This window comes from Xiphias gladius, chromosome 2, assembly GCF_016859285.1.
Source record: "Xiphias gladius isolate SHS-SW01 ecotype Sanya breed wild chromosome 2, ASM1685928v1, whole genome shotgun sequence".
NCBI lineage: Eukaryota > Metazoa > Chordata > Actinopteri > Istiophoriformes > Xiphiidae > Xiphias > Xiphias gladius.
Window position 1 is genome coordinate 10,006,713 of NC_053401.1, and position 22,260 is coordinate 10,028,972.

Here is a 22,260-nt window from a genome sequence, read left to right on the forward strand (position 1 = left end):
AAAAATAGTTTGACAATTAGTAGTTGCATACTAACTTCTTTCCACAGCACTGAAGGTAAGTGTTTTCAGGTCTACAGGTACTGCAGAAGAAGAAACAGTCTGATCCAGAGAAAGTCTGGCTAATTCTGCTGCATCAAGCGAGACCAATACTTTACCACAATATGTTGGAAAGTATCTCTTTTTTTGTGTGTTTTTTGTTTTCTTTCATTTTTTCAGGATTTCACTTGAATAATGTAAGATATGTTTTCAATAGTCATTAACAGATCTTCAGCTACTTTTTCATTGTCTGGAATAGACTGTAAATGTTTTTTTAAATTTTGCTGAGTGAGACCCCAAATTAAAACTAAGCTGTAACATGGAGGAAACCTCAAACTTGATCCATAATCGGTCATTCTCAATTCAGTTATTTCTCACTGTAAATGTAATAATTGATCAGCATAGTTGATGCAGATTTGCCCAATTAAAAGATGGACAACTTCTCAGGGCCACGTGACTTTAAAACAGTTTTACAACAGTTGAAGTAATGCACTCAGTTTTACTAGTATGTGTGATAAATGTAACTTGGTTTTATAGATTGATTGGGTCAATTCTAGTTTATTTCCACTGGGGACCTTTTACCCTGTGCCATTGCCAGTAATGTCGTATTCTTAGTAAATGTTTGCACATTTCCTGTAGGGGAAAGAGACAGAGTAGCCAAAATAATCAAATGGTCGTTGGTTTCAAAAATAAAACATCTCCAAATAGACTTTGGCTTTTTGGCTTTCCTTTGTACATTATCGTCCACAACTTTTTTAATATTATCTGAGCACCCCCACCCCCGCTGCTTTCTCCCGGATCGATTGTTTTTAGGTGTAATTCTACGGGAATAGAAACATGATCGAAACTAGAGTACAGATCCGGGCACTTAACGTAAATATTTTACGTAAGTCTTGTGGTTAGATCAAACTTGTATAACCGAATAAAGTTTTTGTCAAATTATTTTTGCAATATTAAGAAATGTAACGAAAGCTAAAACCGCATTTGCAGTGTGTGTGAGCGAACTAGGAAATAATTATCCAAATAAATATTTTTAAGATTTGATACGTGCAATATCCTACTTGCCCGGTGATATTGCCTCCATCACCTGGAACCTTAGTGTCTCTGTCACACTCCTATCGGACAGCTAAACACGTCACACTCGCCACTTCCGGCGCTTGTTTGGCTGGCGTTTTGAAATGAGATTGCTGCTATGTAAAGCATACTTTTGATGCTTAAATGGCAGGTCTATTAAATGCGAATACACGCTGTGGAACGAGAAGAGTCCAATAGAGTGTACCACGGGATCAACTTCACTGTACTATGTTCAAAAAGATGACTGAATTTGGTCCAGATTCCGGGGGGCGAGTTAAGGTAATGTATCGTCACACTAGAGTAGTCTGGCGGGTTTTTTTTATGGTTAAAATAACCAAGTGAAGACATTTTGGTAACGCAGATTTATCAGATAACGTGGCATAATTCATATAGTCACAATGTAGTAGTGTTTTAATGGTAATACATCTATATCAGTTTCCGATATTATGTGTTTTCTCTGTTAACTGCAGGGAGTGACGATTGTGAAGCCCATTGTGTTTGGGAACGTTGCCCGCTACTTTGGGAAGAAGAGAGAGGAGGATGGACACACTCATCAGTGGTCTGTCTATGTGAAGCCTTACAGAAATGAGGTTAGACATCCAGATTTGTAACGGGGCCTCAGCCAGGTCTATGAAACACTGCAGTTTATACTGACAGACTGTAATTGGTTGAAAAGAAAATGACCAGCCAATGACCACTGTCAGGTTGAAGGTTTTAACTTGATTTTTTATATAAATGCATTACGTTGTTCTTCCAGGACATGTCAGCTTATGTGAAGAAGATCCAGTTCAAGCTACATGAGAGCTATGGTAACCCACTGAGAGGTTAGGAGACCTTTGCATTAGTTTCTATTGTCAGAGAAGAGACGTTGTTTCCTTTGGATTGTACTTAATTATGTAAAAATGAAAATTTGACAAGTGCAATAAGAATAAGAACAACATGTTTAAAAATATTGGCAGGTACATAATGGTTGTACTTGTTATGAGGTTTTACCCTGCTTCAGTTGTGACGCAGACTGAATTGTATGTCTGTCTTATTTACCATTTCTCTGCCTTCCAGTGGTGACAAAGCCTCCATATGAGATCACAGAGACGGGCTGGGGCGAGTTCGAGATCATCATCAAGATCTTCTTCATTGACCCCAACGAGAGACCCGTAAGAGCCGCCACTAGTAGACACAGTAATTTCAAAGAATGTGTTCCAGCTCCATACGACACATGTGCTGATCTTAATGCCGTAGATGTAAATTACTTGAATGTATGGCAACATTTTGTACCCAAAGAAAAGGAAGGCATCTTAATGATATTATTTTGAGCTGCGATTAGCTGCTTTTCATCTTAAAGTATAATTAAAAATACTAAACAGTCAGCATATGGTAAGAATTGGTATTTAGTTAAAAAAAAAAAAGTGAGTACACAGTCATTTTACTTAACTTCCCTGTATGTATGCATTTTGATATGGATTTGTGTGTGTGTGTGTGTGTGTGTGTGTGTGTGTGTGTGTGTGTGTGTGTGTGTGTGTGTGTGTTAGGTGACTCTGTACCATCTCCTGAAGCTGTTCCAGTCAGACTCCAGTGCCATGCCTAAGAAGACAGTTGTCTCTGAATTCTATGATGAAATGGTACCCCTACTTTCATGCTGCAGCTTACTATACTGCAATAATTTCTATGTTTGTTGACAGTGAAAATGTACTAATATTCAATCTCTCCTCCTCATAAATGGTAAATGACATTAATAACGTGTTTTCAAACATGTGGAACTTTGATTAATCAAACTGCCATGACCACAGGGTCTCAGTAATTTGATGTAATAGATGAAACGTGTCGAGGAGGTTTGGTTTTAAAAAGAGAACTATGATGGAGTGAAAAAGATATAAGTGATGTGTTTTCTCTCAGATCTTCCAAGATCCCACAGCCATGATGCAGCAGCTACTGACCACATCAAGACAACTCACCCTGGGAGCATACAAGCACGAGACAGAGTGTATGTGCACACACAATGAACACAGATACACAATACACAAGTGTTTGCATATAGACTAGTTTTGTCACATCAGCCAAATCTTGTCGTTGACCTGAATGCAGTGGATGAGGGAGATCTAGTACGTGCCTCTGTACTGAAGAGCAACATTTGAGGAATTTGAGGCACTGTCATCGTGTTTATGTGTGTTTACCTGCCTGTGTCCGCAGTCGGTGAGCTGGAGCAGAGGACCAAGGAGAAAATGGAAGCAGCAAAGAAGAGAACCAGCCAGGAGATCGCAGAGCTGAAAGACAAACTAAAAGCCAGCAGAGAAAACATCAACCACCTGAAGGCAGAGATCAGGAAACTGGAGGAGGATGGAGACCACAAAGAGCACTGACAAATGGACAAACAAAACACACATGAGCACGATCATTCGGCAGGGCTCCTGACTTTATCCCTGATTTGAAAGAAACAACTGCGTTGTCGTGATCTGTTTTTGTGGTGAATGGTAATGGTAGAGTTCCTGTCATTTTATGATTTGTTTATGCTTTTTTTACCAAACATCACGGTGTATTGAAACCAGGCTTATCCTTGACAATGACCCCCCTTAAGAATTCAACGTGAATAGCACATTCATTGTTGTTTTTTACTGTTTCTGTCGTTTTCTATGTAAAGTAAATGTGTTCATAGTATCGCTCGTGTAGGTTTCTTCTGTTGTTCTGTTCAGACCAGTAGTGATATGCTGGTCGGGGTCCATGGGAGGACATTCACACCAAACCTTGTCACTGCAATAGAGAACAAGCAGAACGAGGGTTTGGGAATTCATAACCTGTCAGCTGCTGCAGTGACTACTACTACTACATTATTGTGTTTTTCACGCAGTGTAACCATGAAGTTAGATTGCATCAAAGAACTGAAATGGAGAAAAAAAGTTTCCTGTCCAGATTCAAGTAACTACTATACTACCTGATAGCACAGGGTGCTTTAAGGATAAGAGTTGCCATATAAATATCCCTATAATCAGTTCTCTCTGCAAGAGACCTGTGGAATTTAATGAAAAGTTTTCTCTGTGCAAAAACTATTCAGGATCCACCTTACATTTTAACAAAGCAAACATTCTGCAGAAGAAAAAAAGGGGGGAAATTTTTTTTAAAATCACCTAAAAGTATATATCTGTATATATTTTAGTCAAAGTTTGATATTACAGTTGTCGTTACAGCCGAGTGTCGGATTTCCGAGAGTCCATGAAGGCGTCTGGCAGGAAGTTCAAACAACTTTTGATGTCCGGATTCCGGACGCTCAGCAACTTCACTTGAGCTTTGCTGTCGTGTAACTTTTGTGTCCTCTGGCATTTTAAAACCTATCAGCAAATATGGTCAAATACAAAGACTTAGAATGGAAACATTGTTGTGCAGGTCTGTACGTTTGTTGCCGGCGTGCGGCTGTAAGTTTAGTAAGAACACCAAGCGACTGAATGAAGCGAGTCTGCTCGGGTTAACATCCCCCCAGGTGTCCTTCGTTAGGAAAAGGAACTCAAGGTAAGTTTTTTACGATGTCACCTTTTCTATGAATAGGTCAAAAATATATAGACAAAGACCCCCTCGTGGCGGTAGTGTAGCATAGCAGAGTGCGTTGGTCCAGGATTTGAACCGTTGCTCCACACCTTTTTTTCCTCAGCTCCCTTCAAAAGCGCCCAGATTGAAACGCCGTTGTCCGGGTAGAAATGTGCAGTGACTTTTGCAGTGAATGAGAGTGGCTGTGAGTTATTGCCTCACCTGAACATGTCAATTAATTTAACACGGTTAGTTCATAGAATGATTCATTGGAAGATCCTCGTCGGCGTCATTGGCACGTCCAAGTAGATGAAACAGCGGCGCCGATTAGGCCCATTCAAAACCAGCGCATTTTATTTCAAGGGATCGCATTGTAATCCAGTTGTAGATTTTAAATCCTTGACCTCCACCGCATGGCCTCACAATTTGTTTCCAGTGCAAGACCAGATGGGTCAAAGTTAGATCGTTAAATAAACAGTGAAATAATTAATTAAGTGATGGAATACATGAATAGCAAATTAGATAAATAAAAGTACACATTTCCTCTTTATTAAAAAATATACCAATAAATTAATAAGGACATAATGAAATCATTAACTAAGCAATGAAATATAAATATATATTTATATATAATTTTTTAAAGAGAGTAAATAAGTCACTCAGCTACTTTTAAAACATTATTATTATTATTATTATCATTGTTATTAATATTAGTACCATTAGTGGTCATTTTCTTTACCAAATTATTCAAGAGAACCTGTACGAGTAGCGGTGGTTCCAATAACACGCAGTGATATTTCAAAATTTAAGAATATAAAATTATTTTTACAGGAGTAAATATTATTTCCCCCCTTAATGACTATTTTAGTCAGTTATTTTTTTTATTTTTTATAACCGGCTGCAGTCACATCGGGAGTTTTTTGTCGGGCGGTCACGTGATCAGACGTTTTTGTTTTTTGTTTTTTTTTTTCCTGCACCGACGTCAGAGAGACAGAGCTGGTACCGACTAATGATCCTCACCGTCCTGCGGCATGATTAAAACTCCACGTCGTACCTTTTTTTTTTTTCTTTTTCCTTTTAAAAAGACATCCTACCGATAGCTTTTACTGCAGCCTTTGAAATTTCCCGTTGACACTCACCAGCACTTACGCGACAGTAATGTAAGCCGTATTTTAAAAATGCTCTGCGAACCGTACAGCTACTAATAATGTCACCCAGCTCGCAGTCAAACGGTGTGTGGCTGACGTAAACGCAACAAACATGTCTCCTTGGTGAGAAAACAACTGGTGGTATTCTGTTGCGTTCAAGTTTTCGGGTAAGTTGGCTGAAAATAGTAAGAAATGGCATAATGTGTATCATGTACCGACGCATGGGGTGGCCTTATGATATCCCCAGGGGCATTTTAATCTCTGTTTTATGTATTCACTATCGTTTCCCCAAGGGACACATTTTGCTTGGCTAGTTTTTTTTTTTTGGTTTTTTTTTTTTTGTTAAAATGTGCTGCAGTATTATTACATTTCCTTCCTTTTATTTGGTAAAAAAAAAAAAATATTAATATGGCATATGTTTGTAGCCAGTTTCTTTGTCAACATTGTTCTGCTTTCTTTGCTGTCTGTGTAAATCCCTGCCCACACATTTTAAAGGGGAAATAGTTGAATAACAAGTTATGACTGTTTATCGTTTTGGATCGTCAGTCAGTGTCACTGGGTCTCGTATAATTCATGTCCAGACTTATGTGTAATACCGTCATGATAACAGCAGTATTATCATCTATTTACTTGCTCATTTTTAGGGTCACTTAATTGTTTGCAGGAGGAGAATCCGGGCTGGATAAATGTGATCATCTGTAATTGGTTTTCTTCACGAGTCATGCACATTTGTGCCCTGTGTTTCTCTTTAAAGAGCTGTGAGACCTGTCTTCTAACTCAATAGAAAGATTGAATTGAACTTAACTACAGAGATGAGCCACAGCCTGACTTCGGACTCTGTTTGTTGTTTATATGACCACATTGAGCACGCTGGCTGGCTACATAGATCATCTTCTTTTTTTTCTTTTTTTTTTCCACAGTGCTCCATTGTTTTCCCAGCATTTGTGTGTAGTGTGCAGTTGAAGTCCATTCATGAGGCTGAGTGCATCATCAGGACACCATAGTTGTAATGTATGGAGTTCCCCAAAGAGGGCAAGTGCTGGTTGCATTACTGTATCGATGCATTGGTTTTCTCATGAAGTATAAGTGCATGAAGGAGTCAGTCATGTTTGGATAGTAGTTAGTAAGGGCGTGTTCTGCACAATGATTGCTGTGGATAATAGCAGGATAGGGAGGAGCTGTGATTAGGTTTGCTGGCTTTGGAAAGTGTGTAGGTGCCAACATCAATTTGTGTGTCTAGTACATCCAGGTGTTGTCCTACCCTCCTGAACTAAAACGTATACGCGCAACGCACTGCACCAAAACAAGGTAATCGACAGGTGGAAATCCCTTACAGGCTTCGTAACACGGCACGCGAGGACCACATTTACAGCCAACAGAGGACTTTTTTGAAAAAAATATTTGTAAATGGAGCAGAGATGGTGAAAATAATGGAAAAGAATGACTTTCCGGGTGATCTGTTTGATCTGTATCTGTTGATTTGTTTTGTTCTTAGTCTAGTTTGACTATTTTATTTTATTTCATTTTATTTATTTCATTTAATTTGACTCCACTTTTGATTTATTTTACTTTAAGTTTGTTGCACTTCTTCATTCTGAAGGAATGTGTTTATAGCCTGGCTCGGCTCTGCTGTAAAGAAGCCCTGTAGCTTAGTGTAGGGCTCAACTCACAGTTTAATACTGCACCACCATTTTTGAGGTGGACACTGTCCAAGGGGGAAGTAGCCAGAGCCATGTCAGCTGTTGCACTGGGACTATAATGATGTAACGATATGAGTTAATGGGCACAGTTTGGCATTGGTAAACAGATGTATGATAACAGTCTGTCCTCATCACTTTAACTAATGTGGCCTGTTTTGACAAGGAATACCCTCGTAATTTTTGTATACTGCATGCATCAGTACTCCAGTTACTTCCTAATCAGTATTACACAGGAGTAAAAACAGTAGTTTGTGTCACACCCAGTTGAAAACTCATGTTTCAATCTTTCCTGAAACAAGAGATTAAAGTAATCTTAAAATTGAGACACATAAACGCTTGTCTAGCAAGGTTTGAATCAAAGTTAAATTTAATTTAGTGCACTGTTGAATCAGTAAAATGTCACCTCTGATAATGGTTTCATTTGAATACAGTGACGTTGATCCTGCTGTGTATCTGATTACCGTCTGTTTCATATGCAAACTACTATGGTTCAACTGTCCGCCATTAAATATGCTCTGTTATCATTGCAGTAGTGTTAGGGTGAGTGAAAGGAGCCAGCTTGTGACTTGGTTGTTAGTGTGAGCGTGTAACGCTGTCGCCATCCTCAGCAGCTTCTGGTGCTGCTTTTAAGCAAGGCAAGGGACCCCTGGCCGCTCAAGGGCCAACAGTTAAAAACGGTACTGACTGTGGAGCAGCTCGTAAGTATTTTGTAAAAGGTAACAGTGTGCGTGTGTGTGTGTGTGTGTGTGTGTTCATGCTAGGTGTGTTGGTGTGCCCATGGAGAAGCAATCATCTTCAGGCAGAGCAGCACTGGAGGAGAGAGAAGGCCTGGTGGAGGTAATGCATCAACTTCAAATTAGATGGTGCCAAGCTGTGGTATGGTTAATTGTAACTTGTTTGAAAGAAAAATTACTCAGTAGGAGGAAATGCGTGTTTCTAAGCTGTTTTTTTCTTGTGACATATATTTCTGCTGGCCTTAGCTGTCCAAATATGGTTGCAAAGATGCTATCAAGAGCTGGAAATGGACCGTTTTCGCCACAGGCGTCCTGACTTGTCATGGCAGGAAAAGCATAATACTAATGAGATTAATGATGGCTCAGTTCCATGAAGTGTCCCAGTAAACTATTCAAGTGAACCAGAATGCAGAATATCAGAGACTGCTTATCCAAATGGAATGCACCTGTTGTTAGTGTTGCGTATCACACCTGTGCTTGTCCTTCTATGACATGTCAAAACGTCTGTAATGAAAAAGATCTATTTCCAGTCACCGTTGTTGAGTTTTTCGACTCATGATATCTGTTAAAGTGGAACAGTGGCCATTTTACACATTAAAGTCTGTTTACAGATTTTCTTTGGGGGGGGATGGGTGTGTACTACTATATATGTGAAAAAAGTTGTATTGTATACAGCATTTTGTGGCCCCAGAGGGAGCTGTGTGAAACTGATAAATTGCCTCAAGCGATGTTGCTCGAGAGTCGGTTGGGTGCTGATGGACTACAAGTTTAAAAATGAAAAAAAATCTGGGGGTGCGGAATTAGAAAGAAGTGAACCTACCAGACCTCTGTAGCCTGCTCCTCATCTCTGCTAAAGGTTAGCAGTTCAAGAATAGACTAGCCACTACTAGCATGGCACGGCTGAAGTTGCCTTGTGGGTAATGTAGGCGCCACGTTTTGAAAAGGAAGAAGTTCTGCTGAATTGTGTCCTTCATGAGTTCGACAATGTTTAGGAGGGCAATTTAAAATAGTGGTAAGGGCACGAATGTTGCGCTCAAGGCTACCAGAAGCTAAAAATTATTAATTATTCCAAAGTCATCTTTCCACTTTCAGCATTTTACCAGACACAGCGAAGATTTGAGAGCGAAACATGATGGCTTAATGATGACTGGCTATGTGGTCCGTGGTGCTTATTTCCTACCCTCAAATGCCTTGAAGACTGCAAATTGATTCCATCACTGTGTGTGTTTGTACCTCTGCTCCAGGATGGTATGGCATCGAGAGGTGCTGAGGGTGGAGAAGTGGATCCTCGTACCCCGAGGAAGAGCAGCTCCTCCCGCTCCTCCCGCAAGAGCTTCCGCCTGGACTATCGGTTGGAGGTAAAATCTCAAAACCTCCTCTCCCCTAAAACCTCCTTCTCTACCTGAAACACAAACATACCTGCTCTTCCACTGTCACCTCAGCCCGCCTCAAATCTCTTCATTTCCATAAACTCCCTCCATCAACATGGCACATCTCCAGTTATATATTTCTTGTATTTTATGTGTTGTTTTTATCTCTAAACTTTTATCTGACTTTTGAAATTACTATAACTCTTGACCATGCGTTCTCCCCTTGCAGTAAAATGCCATTGTTTATTCTTGATTGCAGGAGGAAGTGACAAAGTCCTGTCGGGACAAACATGGCCGCTGGACCAACCCCTGGTCCACATGGCAATTTCCTTCCTACTCTATGCTGCTCAGGTTCTTGTTGCTGGATAAAAACCACAGCAATGTACCAACTAATAAAGAGGTGGGTAACTGTTAGACCAAAATTTTGCAGTTTACTATTAACTACACTTTTTGCTTTGTACATAATGTCACAAATAATTTATGGGCCCAACAGGACTTCACTGAATGATTAGTGTCAGATTGATGAATCTAAAAATAGGAATTGTTTTAAATATAACCATCCCAATTCAATATATAGCAGAGGATGTGGAAGACAACCCCACGCAAAACTCACCCTCTTAAACACTTTTAGGAAGCTAATAGACAATGAATTTTATAGTTACTAAAAGTATGGATTGGAAGAGCTGAAATTTAGCATGATGGCAGAAGACATTAAAAACGTCAAACTGTCGGCGGAGTGAGCTGACTAAAATACTTGACTATTTAAAAGTTATGTATGAAATTTTTTCAAGCCTAAGATTTTTACTTGTATTACCGTCGTAGTGATTAGTATTATGAGCTCATCTTTCTCACTTCTGTATGTAGGAGCATTGCCCTTTGTCGACTCTCACAACCCACACAGTATTTTTAGCAACTGGTGGAAACCTTGCTGAGCTCAGTGGGGGCTTAACAGGCTTCAAAGGCTGCTTTCACGCAGCAATAGAAAACTGTTTAACCCCTTATTTGCACAGATTGCACAGTGTTTTGTTGTTGTGTGAAGCCTAGAAAAACAGGCGTACTAATCAACTACCAGAGGTCATAGGTCAGAACTACAATGATGGAAAAACAGCTGGCAACATTCTCTAAACGTATAGTGTGTTAGGACGTAGCCTTGTAAACTACTCGTATGACTACTGTGCAGAGAGAAATTAAACGAAGTCACACAAAATTAAGTTGTTCAAAGGGCTTTTTAGAGTAGAGCCAGGGTATTCTTGTAAACAAAAGAATAATCTGACCTCAGTTGTCTATCCTTATGATGTTGAATACATCTTGCAAGTAGCAACACAAACATGCCGACTCCTGTGTTTCAAGAAGAGCCAAAGGCGCTGAAAACAGTGACTCTCTTCTCAGGATGAGCGGGGACTATGGTTCATTATTGAAAAGTATGATCAGACAAGGTCATAAGACTGAAACACTTCCTCATAATAAATATGTGGTTGTTTTAATCCAACCTCTTTCATGCTATCTCGCCCTGTTTCGCCTCATCTGTGTTTCTGCCTTCTTTCCTGTCAACCCCTTTCTGTTGCTGGTCCATCCTCTTCCTCCAGGTCCTGGATGGTGAGCTCCCAGTGATGGAACCATACTTTGTCCAGAACCCAGACCTGTCTGACTCTGGTCCTGGTCTGAGAGTCACCTGGCTGGGTCACGCCACAGTTCTGGTTGAAATGGATGGACTGAATATTCTGACAGACCCAATCTTCAGCCAGAGGGCCTCGCCTTTCCAGTTCATGGGGCCCAAAAGGTACCGAGGGCCCCCCTGCACTGTTGAACAGGTTCAGTACTTTTTGTTTTTAATTTTCCATTATTTCAGCAATTTCCTCTAATAAAACAATAACAAACCAAATTAATTTATTTGACTCCTTCTACCTGTTTTCCCTGGTCCTCTCCTGGCAACAGCTGCCCAGGATCGATGCTGTCGTCATCAGTCATTCTCATTATGACCATCTGGACGCTGGATCTGTGGCCAGTCTTAACACACGCTTTGGTGGAGAGTTACGCTGGTAAGTGTGACAAATCGAGATCCAAACTCTACTACATTTGTCGTTTATGTATTTAAGCTGACTCTCAACCACTGTCTCTTTTAGTGCACTTTTTTTGCACACAAGAAAAGTCAAATGGGCCTTAAAGTTTAGTATGACCAGTGTGCGTTTTGCAGGTTTGTTCCGCTGGGTTTGATGGACTGGATGGTGAAAATGGGCTGTGAGAATGTGATGGAGCTGGACTGGTGGGAGGAGAACTGTGTCCCGGGTCATGACGACGTGACATTTGTCTGTACACCGTCCCAGCACTGGAGCAAACGCACAGCTCTGGATGATAACAAGGTAATCGTTGATTAGAATTATGGCTCATAACATGTTAACTGCTGCCTTTTTAAAAATTGTGTTTATTTGGCCAATTGCATTGACAATAAACCAGTAATAAGTATCAGACATTACATTATATTTAGCAATTGTAAAATTCACCGTATCTTAAAAGCATCTATATCTGAGCCGAATCAGTGACTTCTTGTACATCTTGGCAGTTAAATGAAACAATTTATTCCTTCAGCCAATTTTAAATTCAAAGCTGAATCAGTACATACAAAGAGGAAAGGGACATGTTTTTATTTCTTTCAGTCTTTATGGGGCAGCTGGTCTATTTTGGGTCCGGACCATCGATTCTTCTTCGCTGGTGATACTGGCTACTGCGCTTCCTTCCAGGAGATAGGACGACGCTTTGGACCATTTGACCTCGCAGCAATCCCGATCGGAGCGTACTTACCCAGGTACAATCTAATGTAGTCCAATGGAACACCAGCTGTAACTATTGACTATACACATTTCTGACACATCTCAAAAAAGGGAACATTATAAAGGTCGTGGAATTAGAATTTATGTCTAGCTGATGTATTGAATTATCATAGATTGTACGTTTGTACCTACATGAAGTGGCCACTGAGGGTAAAACACGTTTCTTCTGTGTGACACTTGAACAAATAGAAATGCAATCTTTAAATCGTACAATTTACAAATCAAATTCTTTAATTATATTGTACTGTATATAACAACATACATAACCATTGTTACAGAGACAGACATGTAAGAACATCTGAATACTCCTGGTTTTTCAGGGATGTGATGCAGGGGCAGCATGTAGATCCAGCGGAGGCTGTTCAGATTCACCAGGACCTTCAGGCCAAACAGTCTGTGGCCATTCACTGGGGGACCTTTGCGCTTGCCTATGAGGTAGGGGTATACAGACATAGTTAATGATTATGATTTAGTGATGCTTTGACAATTATGATGTGTACACTCAAGTAAGTGTTTTTTCCTAAGGTTATCATTGATGTGTGTTCATTTTGGAGGCTGCAGTTTGAGATGCTGTTTAACTGTACTGCAATATACTGACAGGTGTTTCCATTATTTTGTCCAGCCCATTTGTATCGATGAAGAGAGAAGGCTAAATAACAAACAGCTTTGAGTACAAACTAAATCCTCTAAAATGAACACCTCTCTGAAAGAGTTTCAACAAAATCTGAATGTTATAACCTTCGCAAAGGGAGAAGTTATTGCATTAGCTCCAGCTAGGTGTACCTAATAAACTGACAACTGAGTGTATGTTAGGGTGCTGATACTAGGAGGAATCTTAGGAAATGTTAGTGATTGACTTTTTTTTTTTAAAACTGTACATAAAACAGCAGCTGATGCGTGTGCGTCACTGGTTTCAAACATTAGAACCAGAGAGGGGTTATAGAGGTAAAAATGTGTTCTAGCAGTCTATTATGAAATGGTAACACAGCATAACAAAGGTGTCATTGTTTTTTAAGCTGCAAGGCTATTCCTGCAGCCTCTGGCTCACCGACGTGCTTGGAAAGTTAGAGACCAGCTTACAAAAGCTTGTCGTAAACACTCTAAAACATGTAGCACTGAGCTAAAAATTAACCTGTTTTAAGTTCAAGTATGGTGATACTCACTTTTTCTCTGGTCCTTCTTTTGTCCAGTACTATATGGAGCCGCCAGTTCGTCTCAGAGAGGCCCTGGAACAGAAGGGACTGAAACCAGAATCCTTCTTCACCTTGCATCATGGGGAGTCTTGCCTCATAGATTCACAGGAAGGAGCTGTCTTTGACTGATCCTCCTCTCTGTCGAGTTTTGTGGGCTGAGTTGCTGTAGATTTGTGTCTGTAACAAAATGCAGAACTTTTTATCATATATAGACAGACTTCAATGATTAAAGCATGTTATGTAGCTTATCCCAACTGAAAATTGAAAAATGTTCAATAATGTTTACATGGTGAACAAAACTACCTAGAGGAGCTCTGACTCCATTTTTAAAAAAAATAAGGATTTGTTAGGTTTACACAATAAAAATGTTAATTCTTTAAAAGGCAAAGATTAGCTCAGTCAGTTTGCTGTGTACAGTTGAAAAATCATAAGATTTAGATTAAGAGAATTTAAATAGATTTTATTAGTGTTAACCATGAAAAATAAGCACAGGTATCAAAACTCCTGTTTTTTTTGTAATCCCAAAAGTAGAAACAGTTATAAACTCATTTTTAGAACATTTTCTTTGGCTTTGTTGTGTCTCTAAGTGGTAACTTGCATTTTGGGACAAATTAATTTGAAGGGTTTTTGTGGTCTACATGCTGGCGGGAGGAGGAAATCTTTTTGGCAGATATAATGTTCCGAATCAAGAGGAACAAGTTCAAAACAACCACTAAAAAGAAATCTGCTTGCTTATGTCATTGGTTTGTGGAAACTTACTCGTCAATTGACCAAAATGTGACCAGATTTATTCTGACATTTCTGAACATCAACAAATCAGAATAAAAATGGTTAAGATTGAGTGAATGGAACTGGTCCAAAGTTACTATGGTAACCAGTGCACTTAAAAAGGAGATATTAATGTAGTAGTAAAGTTTGTGCATAGGGAACGATGTAGGGTTCAATGACAAACCTTCACTATGAAGCTGAGCAGGCGACTGCAGGCAGTGTGATGCAGCTTCATCTTCACACACAGCTGGACACAGCTTCCTGTGGGCTGTAATATCAAAGCGAAAGCAAACTTAAGATATTTAGACTGGTGCTAGGCAAACGCCACATACCAATGCTCTTTTTTTTCAGAATGTATTCTGGCCAACCAAAAACTACACAAGACAAAAAAAGTTTTGGAAGAAATGTATCTGTTTATCATATAAACTCCCAACACCTGTATGTTTTATAGAAACTGCATCTCAAGTGTTGTCAGATGTATGAACAAGTTGAGCTGGGTTCAACTTCATGCACTGCAAATATTGTGCATTGTTCCTGCACCAGACATTTGTTTTTGATGCTCTGAAACCACAGCACAATGACCTGTTTTCTCTCTCTCTGCTTATCAGTGTGGTGATCTATGTTTGCACTTAGAACTTTAGTTAACAGACGTGTTTGCTTCATCGAGCAGCAGTAGAATAATTTGTGCTCAACCTAAGTGATTTTATTTTTATATCATTAAAGCCAGAATGTAGAGAACAGATAACAGCACAATGTTGACTTAATAGCCTGATTATAGCTACATGGTCAAACAGCACTAACTGTGGTTTACATTGGATCTGTTTTACTTAATTTCCCATTAAATATACCTTGCATTTAAAATGTGTTTGTTTGTATGTACCTATATATGTCTTATAGGAAAAAAAATTGGGTCATCATAGAAAGTTACTTTAAAATCCCTTTAGTACACTTTTGTCATCTATTCCCATTAGTGTACTATTCTGAGCAACAACATATTTTAAACAGCATTTGACTATTTTGTCCTGAAGCAGTAAATCCTACACATCTGAATTTTTTTTTTTTTTTTTTTAAATGACAAAACACTGGCAGAAGACAGCATTTTGAGTCAATCCGCAACAATGAAGTGGATTTTCCATTAAACAATGAACATTAGGCATGAAAAGATACTCTACCCTTTAGATTCTGCATTTTTATTGACCTGAGTGGTTAAACACTGGTGCCTGTAGAAAACCTTGTACACTGCCCAAATACACGCTACACGTAACGTCAGTGGGCTGATGTCTTGTATTAAAACACTGCCACATTAAGGGCTAAACATAGGCTACTTAATAAAAGGCACTTCTGATTAAAAGGCTTTGTCCCTAAATTTAATACACTTTCACAAAACAAGTGACAGCTGCAGGAAGTAGCGAGCCGATTTGCACCGAACTCGGTGGAGGGATGGGGGCATGGTCCACAGAGGAACCCATTAAATTTACCCAAATCAGTATACGTACAGCACACTCTTAATACATATACGATTTAAGTATGCACTCTATATGTGGAGATATAAAATGTGTCACTGTTGTTACTGCTGATGTGCCTTACTGCTGGGTTGCTGCCATTTGGGCAACGTTTGGACTCTATCGTTCGGGCCAAGCCAATTAATAATAAATCATGTTTTCCTGGGCATAGTTTCTGTCATTAGCTGTTGTTGGTTGACTGTAGGAAATAAGTGTCAGAATTAAAAAAAAAAAAAAACGAACAACACTGTTCTCACACAATTATGCCCATAAATATTCGGATAGCCACAATTTTCCTAATTTTGCCTCTGTACACCACCACAGTGGATTTGAAAGTTAGCCGTCAAGATGTGATTGAAGTGTAAACTTAGCTTTAATTCAGGGGGTTTAACAAAAATATCGCATTAAGTGTGCAGGAATTACAGCCATTTTTATACAGTGCCTCATTTTTAGCAGCTCAAAAGTAATTAGACAAACTCATAATTACAAATTATAAAGAGTTTATTTTTAATAAATGGATGAAAATCATTTGCAGTCAATGGCTGCCTGAATCCTGGGACCCATGTACATCACCAAATGCTGAGTTTCCTCCGTTGAGATGCTTTGCCAGGCCTTTACTGCAACCACCTTCGGTTGCTGCTTGTTTGTGGGCGTTTCTGCCCTCAGGTTTGTCTTCAGTAAGTTAAAGCATGCTCAGTTGGGCTGAGGTCAGGTGACTGACTTTAAATATTCCATTTCTTTGCCTTGAGAAGCTCTCTGGTTGCTTTCGCAGTATGTTTTAGGTCATTATCCATCTGTACTGTGAAGCACTGTCCTGTCAGTTTTGCAGCATTTGGCTGAATCTGAGCAGATAGTATAGTCCTATACAGTTCAGAATTCATCCTGATACTTCTATCAGCAGTCACATTAAGACCAGTGACCCAGTTCCATTACCAGCCATACATGCCAATGCCATAACACTACCTCCACCATCTTTGACAGATGATGTTATTGCTTTGGATCATGAGCCGTTCCTTCTCCATACTCTTCTCTTCCCATCGTTCTGGTACAAGTTAATTTTTGTTTCATCTGTCCAAAGAATCTTGTTCCAGATCTGGGCAGGCTTTTTTAAGAGGGTTTCGGGTGAAGTCTAATCTAGGTCTAAGCCTTTCTGTTCTTGAGTGTTACCAGTGTTTTGCACCTTGTAGTAAACCCTCTGCTTTTAGATTTATGAAGGCATCTCTTGATTGTAGACTTTGACAATGATACGCCTGCCTCCTCGCGAGTGATCTTGACCTGGCTTGATGTTATGAAGGGATTTTTCTTCACCCAGGAAAGAATTCTGCGATCATCCCCTTTAGTTGTCTTCCGTGGTCTTCCAGGGCTTTTGGTGTAGCTGAGCTCGCCAGTGCATTCCTTCTTTTTAAGAATGTACCAAAGTGTTGATTTGGCCTCTCCTAAAGTTCCTGCCATCTGTCGGATGGGCTGAAAAAACAAAACAAACCTAACGATGGCCTCCTTCATTTGCATCAACACCTCTTTGGACCACATATCGTGTGTTGCTATGAAAAGCTACCAAATGCAAATTCAACACTTGGAATCATCTCCAGACCTTTTATCTGCTTAATTTGTCATGAAATAGCAAAGAAACAGGCCACACCTGTCCACAAAACGGATTTACAATCAATTGTCCAATTACTTTTGAAGTAATGAAGAGAGTACAGATGTAGAAAGAGTGCGGTGATTATATTTACAATAAGGGAGACAATTTAATTGTTAAAACTAGGAATTGCTCATTTTTGTCTACTGTCAGTCAGACTCACTTTTTCGGTCCATTGTTGGAGAGCAGATTTTAATGTCCCTTCACTGTAAATCTGACCACAGATCTGTCTGTCATCGTGTCTCTAAAGCACCTGGTATCATTCGAGGAGCGGCTCTCAGAGCAACGTGAACTTACGGTTCAACATCATAAATCAACACATGGATGCATACTTGTGTTGTAGCCTAAATGGGCACCTGATGGGTGGATAATAAAAGCTGCTTTCTACCCCTGCTGCACAAGTGATGATTGAATAAAAACACAGTTACAATCCTAAGTACTCAGTTCGTGGTTATTGGCATTCATCAAACATAATCACTTCTTTTTTTCAGCCCTTATAAAAACGAGAAAATGCGCTGAGTATAGCGCAGACCTCCTCTTAGGCCAATGTCATACAACAACATACACCAGACTTCAGAGGAAAAACAAACGGGAATTCGTATTAAATGATCCGGGTCTGCCGCAAACTGCTATGGGTTCTTCCCCGGCCAATGCCCGACCCCCTTCCGACAAGTTCGGTGCAAATGGGTTCAGTACTTTCTGTGTAATAGTGCTGACAAACAAGCAAATTAAAAAAAAAAAAAAACAAACAGAGAGAAAATACATCGAATATTCATCCAGACCTGCTCCGGAGGTCTCTCCATCGGCGCACCGCCAGCAGCACATGGTTGGCCGGGGAAATCCATAAAATCCAGCCGGTTCTTGAAACTGCCTCGCAGCTTTTTCTTCACTACTACAATTTTTTTTTTTTTTTTTAGGAGATACAGCAACTAGATCCCCTCTTTCAAAGACATCTTAAATATCTCCCCAGCACACTCTTTTCGTCTTTTTTTTTTTTTTTTTACTTCCCCTCCCCCAGGAGACACAGGTGTATCTAGTCAAATCCTCACCTCCCTCCTCTCCAGGGATTTAAAGGGCTATTCTGCCCCCCCCCCCCGGGTTCTGCAACAAACGATCATCACGGCATCTGCTTGAACTTCTCCTTGCGTTCCCCACTCGCACTTTGCACGGTGATAAGAACGACATAAGGTGGCAGTGTCTGCAAGGTTTTCTCACCTTGCATTTAAAAATATGGCTAAAAGTGTTTCCTGACATTATTGGTTTACATCAATTTACCCAAGTTTAGGGATTTTATAACAAAGCTGTGATTATGAGGAGTTTCCTAGATCACTATATCCCTATGTATTTAAACACAATATCTAAACATTACTGTTATATTGTTTATGAGGGCCAATAATGTCATTAATTTGGTGTTTGAGGATACTTTTTTTTCTCAAAAAGTGGAAGTCTAGTAGAATGAAACGCCAGATTTGATTATTCGGTAAATCACAGTTGATCTCATTGTTTAGAAGTATGACATTGGGTGCATCAATTGTCAGCACAGCACGCATCAGGTTTATTTAATGGCTGCATTCATGCCGAAACAGGAAGAGCTTGTGGTCTGGATGGGATTCTCTCCCGTGGAAAACTCATATTAAAGGTTGTTTGTCCCTGTAAAAGAGATCTGAGAAGAGCATACTGCGGTTGTATGAGAGAGTCTTTACATATAGTTTTCTGCTATTTTAAGTGGGTACCAATATAACGTGAGTAGAGCTGAGATAAGCCAAGGGTACATTTTAGTCTCTGGTTACATACCTTAAGTCTGAGAGTCAGGAGCAGGAAAACCCTTGTTTGTTCCTGTGAAAATATTGTCTTTGACTAACAGCAGAAAATATTTTTACAAATAATTACCCTTAAAAAAACCTAATAAAGACTCCCCCTTGCGCATAACAGGTGCCTCTGTCAATACAAGTTCTGATGGACTTTTACTAAAAACTTACAAAACATCTACTTGATCGGAGGGACACTGGCTGACTGAATCGCCCACTCACACATCCTCCATGCGCTGACGCAGAGGCAAGTTTCAGTGTCGGTTTTGATTTGACGGGAAGTGGAAGGAAGAAATCCAAGGTTTGAAAAGAGTAGAATAAAACCAAAAACAATGATTGGAAGAAGGGGGGCTGGCTTGTTAAAGGCTTCTTGTTAAAGATGAACCACCTTTAAGAAAATATCTTAAGATGAATAAGAAAGAAACTGTAGCTGTAGACTGATGATCATTTCTGCCATCAACTTTCTTTTTTAACCCACATCTTTATTTAATTGAAACAATCTTGAAAAAAATAAAAAAAACGATCTCTTCTCACAGTGCTCACAATCAGGTCATACCCTATGATGATTGGTCAGAAATTAAAAAGGTTGGGAGCCATTACTGTGACGCCAACGCAAAATATAAGCTGACATCAAGCACAACGCGGTCCAGTGCAGTACAGCACTATCTACTGGAAATTATGGGGGATGTTACATTAAAAAAATGGTCAAAAAGGGCTAAATGTGGTTTTTGTGGAATCTGAAACTGTAACTGAACAGAAAAAAATGTTCATCCTGTATGATGACATGCGCAGGGAGAAAGAGTTTTTAAATAGGGACGCAAAGCAGCAACGGAAGACCCGTAATGCCTGCGTTTATGCCTCGCAGTCGGCAAAAGTCACGAAGCAGAGGTAAGTGCTGTTGAAAGAAATACTGGTTGAAAAACACTCTGCAGAGCGGAAGAAAAACCCTAGGGTGAAGAAGAATGAGGGGAATTTCAATGGGGAACTGAAGGTGATGAAAGAGGTGAGGTTCGAGGAGATGATCAAGGTAGGGGACGAGACATTGAAGTTGTTGGAGAGGACCACAGAGCAGGGGGTGGCTCAAGAAAAAGAAAATCTGCTGTTTTGTGCTGAAACAGGAGAGGAGTTCCACTGCTAGGCTTCAGCTCAAGGCCTGCAAAAAAATGCAGAAGACACTGCTGCATTTACAGGGGGACTTGAGAAAACTTCAGCAAAACTGCTGAATGCTGCCCTTTGCGTTAAGATCCAAGACTTTAAAGAAAAGCCAGAGGGCTTTTATGCAATCTGAATTTGAATCTGGCACAGTTACAGAAGTCACTCGAAAGGAACCCACGCAGATATGGCTGCTCTGCAAGAGGAAAACTCCAAACTCAGATTGCGTCTGCAGGAGAAAGAGGTCAAGAAGGAGCGGGTGGCTGAGGAGGAGGGGAAGGAGGTGGAGGAACGGAGGGCTGAGCCAGCACCCGAGCATTCACAGGTGGGCTGAGGACGTACCAATGAGCTGCCCGCCACACCGATAAGGAAGGGGAGGAGGCCTTCACGGTGGGGGAGGTTCACTGACTCCCTCGCTTGTGGCGCGTGCCACATGGAATCAGATGAAGAGTGAGATGCACACTGTGGGAAGAGGAGAATTTCAATCTGCATTTATTGATTACTTTATTTTTTGGCCACTAGAAGGAAAAGAACTCATTTACTGTAAAAGGTGAAAATACACCCAGTTGGCAATTTATCAGGAACACCTAGCTAAAACTAATGCAGTCTAATCCAACAGTCCTGCAGTGAATTCTCCTTCATGAAGGTTATAATGTTCAGTTTTTATTTAATTTGTTTTAGAGCGTGCCTGTCGTGGGTTGCAGCTACAACCGGCATCTAAGACCTTCTGGCTGCTACTCTGAATAGCCGCCTCCACAACGGAGGCCCTGAACACGGCCCACGCGGATTCCATGTCTCTGACCTCCCCCCGGGATGCACAAGAAGTTCTTCCAGAGGTGGGAGTTGAAGACGCCGCCGACGGGGGCCTCAGCCAGGGGTTCCCAGGCCGGCCTCACTACATGTTTGGGGTTAACCAGCTCTGTCTGGCAGCCTCCCGCGCCACCTGATCCAACTCACCACCAGGTGGTGATCAGTTGACAGTTCTGCTCCACCCTTCGCCCACGTGTCGAAGACATATGGCCACAGATCTGATTATACGACCACGAAGGCGACATTCAGCGGCCAACAGTAGTTTAATACAGCAATGGACTGAGACCCCCCCTGCTGAGGTTTTTTTCCACTTTCCTTTAGAGTGTGGAGGTCAGTGGTAGGCCTTCCTCGTCTTCTCAGAGAGAATGGGCTGGGTCAGGAGCCGTCGACACAGCGGGTGTGTGTACAACCAACTGAGACGTTTTTATCTCATAAAAATAAATAAAAGAAATACAATAAAAAGAAATTCCAACACAGTAACGATTTCTTTCTCATTAAAGCTTTGTTTGTATTTGCTGTATTTGCTGTAAACGCCCAAATGTATTAGTTTCTCTTCACTCACTTCACTGTAATGAGCACATGCCCAGATTGGAATTGAAAGCTCAAGTCACGCTGTCTGCGCCATGACACACAGACTGTCTATCTGCACTGTCCATGCGCTAGTTATGGTATTGCGGCTGCAAACACCTGTCTCTTCAAATGACGTTGATTAATTGGTCCATAACACTTAAAAGGTAGTCAGACCAAAGGAGTTTTTATATCTTCTTATAAACTAGCCCCCGTTCGTGCCCATCATGTATTAGCATATATCCAATCAAAGAGGTAACCATCAGTTTCTCTATAATAATTTGACAATAACAACTTATAATAATGATGAACCGTTGATATCGGTAAAACCCAGACAATCATTTAAAAACTAAAGACTCTTTAAAAGCTAATTTTCATTTTCTCTGAGGACCGACTTTGCAGTGGGGCAAGCTTGCAT

The 22,260-nt window shown here is 40.4% G+C and overlaps 2 protein-coding genes and 1 long non-coding RNA gene across 5 annotated transcripts; 2 read left to right on the forward strand and 1 right to left on the reverse strand.

The window, feature by feature from the left end:
* Nucleotides 1–1,110: 1,110 nt before the first annotated feature.
* yeats4 (YEATS domain containing 4) lies at nt 1,111–3,762 on the forward strand. The gene is made up of 7 exons (XM_040144152.1): nt 1,111–1,389; nt 1,581–1,700; nt 1,868–1,934; nt 2,170–2,264; nt 2,640–2,729; nt 3,004–3,091; nt 3,298–3,762. Exons 1-7 carry the CDS (start codon nt 1,339–1,341, stop codon nt 3,465–3,467), a joined length of 681 nt encoding a protein of 226 aa, XP_040000086.1. The 5' UTR covers nt 1,111–1,338; the 3' UTR covers nt 3,468–3,762.
* A 530-nt stretch (nt 3,763–4,292) lies between these two features.
* Nucleotides 4,293–14,155, forward strand: napepld (N-acyl phosphatidylethanolamine phospholipase D). Of its 3 annotated transcripts, none has more exons than XM_040144124.1 (10): nt 4,293–4,608; nt 8,233–8,308; nt 9,450–9,563; nt 9,835–9,975; nt 11,162–11,386; nt 11,511–11,614; nt 11,770–11,935; nt 12,230–12,378; nt 12,724–12,838; nt 13,594–14,155. In XM_040144124.1, the coding sequence occupies exons 1-10, from the start codon at nt 4,466–4,468 to the stop codon at nt 13,723–13,725; spliced, it is 1,365 nt and encodes a 454-aa protein (XP_040000058.1). In that variant the 5' UTR covers nt 4,293–4,465; the 3' UTR covers nt 13,726–14,155. The 3 variants fall into 3 exon arrangements, with proteins under 3 accessions (XP_040000058.1, XP_040000075.1, XP_040000067.1); XM_040144141.1 differs by lacking the exon at nt 4,293–4,608 and adding an exon at nt 4,726–4,828; XM_040144133.1 differs by lacking the exon at nt 4,293–4,608 and adding an exon at nt 5,623–5,938.
* Nucleotides 12,083–18,563, reverse strand: LOC120799200. Its single transcript, XR_005708796.1, has 4 exons — nt 18,288–18,563; nt 14,549–14,632; nt 13,567–13,773; nt 12,083–12,831 (listed from the first exon to the last, which is right to left on the reverse strand). It is a non-coding gene; the product is annotated as an uncharacterized LOC120799200 (long non-coding RNA).
* Between the last annotated feature and the right edge of the window lie 3,697 nt (nt 18,564–22,260).